Raw genomic sequence first — 7375 nt, forward strand, 5'->3', positions numbered from 1 at the left:
TGTCCAGATTTTAAACAAGCAGTGAGTGCAAAACATAGTGATCTTCAACAGCCTCTTTTTCAGCACTTATTATTTTATTCTCATGAATGTATGATCTGATAGAACATTTCTCTTTACATCAGTTCTGGCTTAGAAGGGGTCCACAACTAGTACTGATTTCGTGATTCATGTGACACCTATGAGCTTCATAGCTCTTTTACATGATTCAAGTGCAGAAGCTCCTTTCTCAGCTGGTTGGTTTTAGATAAAACTTGGGATGAGGAGGTTTGATGTATCTTTATTATCATGGGATAATAACTGCTACGGACTCACTGAATTGCAACTTTAACCTTTTTGCTGAAGAATCGTGGGCCTGATAACATCGTAAAATATGCATTTTCCAAGTCTTTAACATTTAACATAAGCATCTCCTTACTTTTCATCATGAATCTACCTACCATTGCACTTCAGCCAGGAAAGTAAATGTTCACCGGAAGCTGATTCAATTTAATGAATGGACCTGTCACACTTAAGTTTGTTGTTTTTTAAAGACATGGACATATCAGTGATAAGGTATTCAAGATCATTTTCATATTCTGCATTATTACATTGCCTACAATGCAATTACACAGGGGATGGGTTTGGCTTGTAGCATAACAGTATCAGTGTAAGCAGTCCAGAGCTGAGGTTTCACTCAGTAGGTAAGAAGGTTGGCTTTCCTTCTTCTGTAAATCCTCCACGGAGTTTCACACATCTCACAAGTTAGACTATAAATATTTGGGGTTTTAAAAAATATTTTAAAGCCTACTTTGTTTATATTTCATTGTAATGGCACCTTTGTTAGCACGTGCTCTTCTCATTTGCTTGGACATTTTCCCCTTTTTTCCTTACAGAGAGGTATTGGTTCTGTCCAATGCTGTAGTAATCATGTATCAAATTCTGATTGATACATCAAGTCAATGAAACAAGAACAAAAAAAAAGATGTGCACACTCTTCTGAAGTCTGGCTGTTTTCTCTATGTTGTGGGCAATCAGCCATGCCTCTTAAAGCAGCTTCTGATAAAGTTTTGCAAAGTAAAAAGGGATTGTTTACTTTCTGGAAAAGTTTTGAAAATTTTCAGTTGACTGCTAAACAGATGAAAACTTTCTAATTTGTGGTACAGGTGTCCTAGAGGATGGGTTTTAATTAAAAATCACGTTTTCAGTTACATTTCAGCACATGACCGGATAAGACACGTAGAAACAGAAAGATAGCACTAAAACAGAAAGATAGTATTAGAGGTATACCCTTTTGTAAAGACGACCATCTTCCTTCCGAACACCATCAGCACTATAAAATTGTTACAAATACAGAATATATTATGTAAACAAAAATATAACATAGCTAATTATTACCAGAGTATTTCTCACAAGGATCGATTTCTGTATTTAGAAGAGGCAGCTTGGACGTTTCTTTTTAGTGTTTTCTCAGAATTTTTGATGAAGTTTCCAGTGTTCCCAAATCTTTGTGTCAAATGTCTGTCCATGAGTGGATACGTTCAGGGCACTGTGTGGCATGCCAGGTGGGAGGCACCACTACCTGTGCATGGCATGGAACTCCAGTGGTGAGACACTCATTGTGGGTCCTGCTCTAGAGATGACACACTGTACTGGGTCTGGCTGAGATGGAGTTCATTTACCCCATGGCAGCCCTCACAGTGTTGTGCTTTGCATTGGTAGCTAGAAAGGTGTTGAAAACACATCAGTGTTTTGGCTCCTGCTCAGCAGTGCTGGCACAGCATCAGCATTGTCTCTCCAATGATCTGAACTCCATCAGTAGGCTGGGGGCAGGCAAGATCCTGGGAGGGGACACAGCTAGCACAGCTGACCCAAATTAACCAAAGGGATGTTCCATACCATATGAGGTCAGCTTTGACATAAAAGCTAAGAAAAGGCAGAAGAAGGGGGGCAGTATTCATTATTTACAATGTTTGCCTTCTGGAGCAACCACTGCATGTGCTGAATTCCTGCTTCCCGGGAAGTGACTGGAGATTGCTTGCTGATGGGAAGTAGAGAATAAAATTTTTTTTTCGCTTTGCTTGTGCACATGCAGCCTTTCACTTTTGCTGTTGCAAACTGCCTTATCTCAACCTATGAGTCATTTTCCATGTTATTTTCTCTTCCATGTCCAGCTGAGAATAGTGGTACAGTGGCTTGGTGGGCACCTGGCATCCAGCCAAGGTCAACCTACCACACATACATCTCTAGTAGCAAAGGCTCTTGTGAACACCATAGATCCAATGTTCTGCTACAGTGGTCACTATACTAGCCAGACTGCTACAGCAAACATTCTCTTGATTAGCACATACTGTAGCACATCCAAACTATTAGAACATCTTATTTCCAACAATATCTGCCTTTTAGAATTAAACATCTCCACTTACCATTTTGCTTTGCTCTGGTAGCCCACTCAGAGACTTCATCTTGGGCTCGCCCATCTGTAAACACAATGGAGATTCGAGGGACATTTGCTGAAAATGGTCTTGCTCCTTCTGTTTCTGTGAAGCTTCTCTCAGACATTTGCTTCAGTGCCAGTCCTGTCATGGACCCTCGCCCCATGTACTTCATTTGTGAAACAGCTTTCTTCATGTCTTTGGCTGAGCTGAACTGCCTTAATGTAAACTCTGTGCGAACCTCAGTGGAATACTGAAGCAAACCAACTCGAGCAGCTTTGGGTGAAATCTCAAGTGTATCCAAGATTCCTGAGACAAATTCTTTGACAATTTCAAAATTATCCTCTCCAAGACTTTTCGATCCATCTATCACGAACACCAGGTCAATTGGGCCTTCAGTGCATCCTGTGAAATGAGCAGCAGAGTGTTTAGATCATGTAAAAGCTCCACAAAGCTGGCATCTAGATACCCAGGGACTGCATAAACTCAGAGATCATCTGAAGTACCCTGTTTCTGGTTCATCCAACTTTGCCAGTGTGTCTAAAGATGTTGTCTATATCAAAAGCTAAGTGTGCCTATGGCTGAGAGCTTAACAGAAACATAATCATAGTGAATATTTACTGAAACTGCTTTGCAGAATACTACAACTCTTAAAAATACACTAAAAATTAGCAAATTTTAAGAATTACTGTTAAGCAAAGAGAACTATGGCTGAAGAACAAAGCTAGCATATTGAGACAGTTGCCATCATTTTATTCTAGGGATAAGCCAGTATGATAACTTTGCATTTGTATTGATGATCAGCACTGAGCAACATGGAAGAGAATCACTGAAGCTGCATTTGTGTTGCAGAAGTAGCAAAAGGTAAAGGTGGGACAAAAAAAAAAGAATCAGTGAAGCTACACTTTTATACAAAGTGAAAATCTAGGAGTCATATGTAAGAGTATCAGGGAATGGGGAGGCAAAAGCCAAAGAGCTTGGGGAAGGCCGAGTGAGAAGGGTTAGGTAGCCTGCCCTACAGCTTAGGATGAGGTTCAAGTCTGGGGACAAAATTCAGACAATTCACATGCTTTTATAGCACAAATTTAAACCTCTAGTGGCAGAAAAACAGTTAAAAAACTGTGAGAGAATCAGAATTGGTTAGGTAAATTTTTTTGTCATAACTCTCTAACAAACAAAAGGCTTATGTACTGCTGCAATTAACCTTTTCTGGTTTACCCATTAAAGATGGGAGTTTGTCAGGGGACTAACAAATTTGGAGTTCTTACACTTTTTGGCAAGTGCACATGCAAAAATCAAAGCAATTTGTAGGCACTGTTCATCCATGACAAGGTTAGGGAATTTAGGGACTGCAGAATGTCTTTGAAGCTACAGACCACTACTGCCAGGTGCTTAGTGGTTTCTTTTCATTCCGAGAAGCAATTGCCTCCAGCAGGCATAGACTGCTGTGCTTTGTGCAAGGGGCTAGCTGCAGAGATGCTCAGCTCCCATGTGATCAATGTAGCTTCCAGGGAGAATTTGCCATACTAAGGAATGTAAGATTTGCATCTGTCTGGACCAAATAAACTTTGACCTCATCTGTGGTCTTTGTATAGTAAGAATGCTGTGAGCACTATACAAAAAAGAATTGTGCAGCACAAATTACTCTGCAGAAATTATGGAGATGTCTGTTACCAAATCAATGTAGGAATAAGTAATTTTCAGCTTTGAAGCTTGGACTTCTTAGAAAATAGCTATTTTAAAACTGCTGCCCAAGAATTCCTTTGTGCAGTCATCTGAGAAAAAGATGCCTCACATGTACTAAGGTGATGCAAATGCAATGAGTATTAGAACCACCTCAACATCATTGTGGAAGTCAAGACAGGGCAGCAGTTCATGGTGCATGGTTTTAGTTAGGACTGAGAACAGCCATGAGCATGTTACCATTCTTTTGGTAATCACAGTCTCCTGAACTAAGGCATCCACTTTTGGCAGAGTAAGTGTTTTTACTGAGTTCCAGTAGAAGAATTTCTCCTCCAAGTACTAAAAGATGATGAGATAAATGCATGTCATGCTGGCAGATAAGCAAATAGAATGAATGGTATTTTAAAATAGAGTTTATCAAGATAAAAGGTCCATATTATATGAATCTGATTGAAGTGCACATTTCCTGATTCCACTTTAGCTTTTTTCTTAATGTTTCAAAAAATTATTATTGTACTTGATGCTATACCAAAATAACTGTTCCAGTTTGACAGTATTTTGCTTACAAGAGCATCAAGTTAATTGTTTGAGATATGTTCCACCACACTCACATATGCTTTGGGCTTTCAAATATTTTATCATGTTTGAAGTGAAAACTTGTGGCAGTGTTAAGGCCAGGCTGGATGGGGCTTGGAGCAACCTGGTCTAGTGGAAGCTGTCCCTGCCTATTGCAGGGGATTTGAAATTAGATTATCTTTAAGGTCCCTTCCAACCTAAGCCATTCCATGATTCTATGACTTTTTTTTGCAGTGAGGTCAATTAATTTTAGAAATCAAAGAAACATATGCTTTTCAAATAAAATGTACTTACTTCTGCATCTTTTCTGATCCTCTTTTAGTACATACCCCTCCTGGCATTTGCAGATGTATGAATCGCCATTATTAACACAAATATGTTCACAACCATGGTCAACCGATTTGCAGACATCTTTATCTAGGAAAAATTTAAATTTATTTATGTATGCTATGTAACATATTTATAAATTCAGAGACTCCAAGCATGATATTTGAAGAACATAAGAGAAAGGACTATAACATCTTTGTTGGTGTACACAGCAATGCCAGAGAAGAGTCTGACAGACAGAATGAGTTACTTACTTCGACATGTTTTCCCATCTTGCTGCAGGACAAAACCCTCATGGCACTGACAGGTGTATGAGCTGTTATTATTAATGCACACATGTTCACAGCCATGGTCAATAGATTTACACAGGTCTTTATCTGAGAATTGTTAAAAGAATTTCTTTATTAGAGCATTTCTCAAATGTAAAACTGGCATGAACAAGCTTTGAGTGAAATTAAATCTGTTACTTCTTTTATGACTGAAAAACATATTCCCCATAAAAGTTTCAGCTACTCACTCCTGCATGTTTTCCTGTCTCGCCTCAATATAAATCCCTTGTGACACTGACACGTGTATGAATCGCCAGTTGGAACACAGACATGTTCACAACCATGGTTGGCTGTTTTGCAGACATTTTTACCTTGGAATAATGAAAATTGTATTTAGCACAGTTAACTAGGTAAATAACTTCCACAAAATATAAAAATTATGGCAATAATTTTCCATGAAGGAGCTCACTTCCATGAAGTTGATTCTATATTAAAGACACAAATAAAACACGACTGTGGCAGAGTGTGTTTCATGAACAGGTCAGGAAGTGCAAAACAAAGATTGAATAACTCACTCCTGCAAGTTTTTCCATCTTCCCTCAGTATGAAGTCTTCATGACATTTGCAGACATAGGAGTCATCAGCATTAACACAAATATGTTCACAGCCGTGGTCAACCGAGTCGCAAACATTTTTATCTGAGAAGAGTGGATGGGGTTTGTGAGTTGAGGCTCATAAGGGAGAGATAATATCTTTTTCTAAGCAGCCCAAATAGTTGGAAATAGCAAACATACACATGTGCAAACACTCACAGCCACAATATTTGAAAGCCTCGAATAAAAACATACTTCTGTAGCTCAGGCTACTCACATCTACATGTCTTCCCATCTTCCTTCAGTATGAATTTTTCATGACACTTGCAGATGTAGGAATCTTCAGTATTCACACACACTTGTTCACAGCCATGGTTGACTGAATTACAAACATCCTTGTCTGCAAACAGGAGAGTTGGTAGTCAGCATACAGCAGCAGAGACCTCAAATATATGTGTAATTCATCAAATTAAGCTCTCATGTTACTTACTTCTGCACGTTTTCCCATCTCGTCTCAGTAGGAACCCATCGTGGCATTTGCAGATATACGAATCACCAGAATTAACACAAATATGTTCACAGCCATGGCTGACTGACTTGCAAAGATCTTTATCTGAAAACAGATGACAGCTTTGGCTGATTAATTAATTTCTACACAAGCATGAGCTGCAGATACAAAGTATACTGATAAATATCAGACTACTTACTTTTGCAGGTTTTTCCATCTTCTCTTAGCAGGAATCCTTCCTGACACTTACAAACAAATGAATCACCATCATTAACACAGGCATGTTCACAGCCATGGTTGACTGATTTGCAAATGTCCTTGCCTGGGAATAGTTAGATAATATTTAATGTGGTTTGCTAGTTAAACTTTTTTTTTAAAATACAAAGACTGTGAGAGTAATCCCACAAGCAAAGACTGAAGCCTGCAAACTGAAATCTAATCTCTGGCTAGTTAAATGATGGACAGCTTAGCTGACATCCAGCAGGAGTTCGTTACCATCTAAGCAGAAAGAACTGTGTGGTCTGGATGGCCTCCAGCTGACAATAAATAATTTTAGGATTAATCTGGCTGGATTAAGGAGGAGGAATTTAAATTAAGAGCAGTAAGAGTGAAAGGAGGGAATAATTTAGTACTGTCATTTAGCAGAAATTCATGCTGGTAAAAACAATTCTTTAACATCCTTCCATCAGTGCTAAGAGTCTGCATAAATAAACCACAGAAGAATAGGAACCACTTATTTAAGACAATAAATAAAATCTAACTGGTGTTGCTGAAAATTGGTGGGAGGACTTGTATGACTGCAATGATAAACCAGTTGGTTAAAACCTCTTCGAGAAGGATTGATAGGGAGAAAGTACAGAAGAAAATGGAGCCATCTATCAGCATTCCATGTTTCTTTTTCATTGCAACACAAAAGAAAATATTCTGTTTCTAATAGAGAACTAACTTCACACAAAAAGGGAACAGTACTGATAGCCAAGTTCAAATTGACTCTTCAGGTTTAATGTG

The 7375-nt window shown here is 38.7% G+C and overlaps 1 protein-coding gene across 1 annotated transcript in view; it reads right to left on the minus strand.

Annotated features, from left to right (window-relative positions):
* The window catches only part of MATN2 (matrilin 2), a gene marked incomplete at its 5' end in the record, with an annotated part of 50807 nt that overhangs the window by 8590 nt on the left and 34842 nt on the right, over window positions 1-7375 (minus strand). The window contains 2 exon segments of the mRNA XM_009072953.1: window positions 2403-2816; window positions 4965-5087. Of these exon segments, the coding sequence (XP_009071201.1) occupies window positions 2403-2816; window positions 4965-5087 (537 nt within the window).

The sequence above is a fragment of the Acanthisitta chloris genome, unplaced genomic scaffold (genome assembly GCF_000695815.1).
Source record: "Acanthisitta chloris isolate BGI_N310 unplaced genomic scaffold, ASM69581v1 scaffold4554, whole genome shotgun sequence".
NCBI lineage: Eukaryota > Metazoa > Chordata > Aves > Passeriformes > Acanthisittidae > Acanthisitta > Acanthisitta chloris.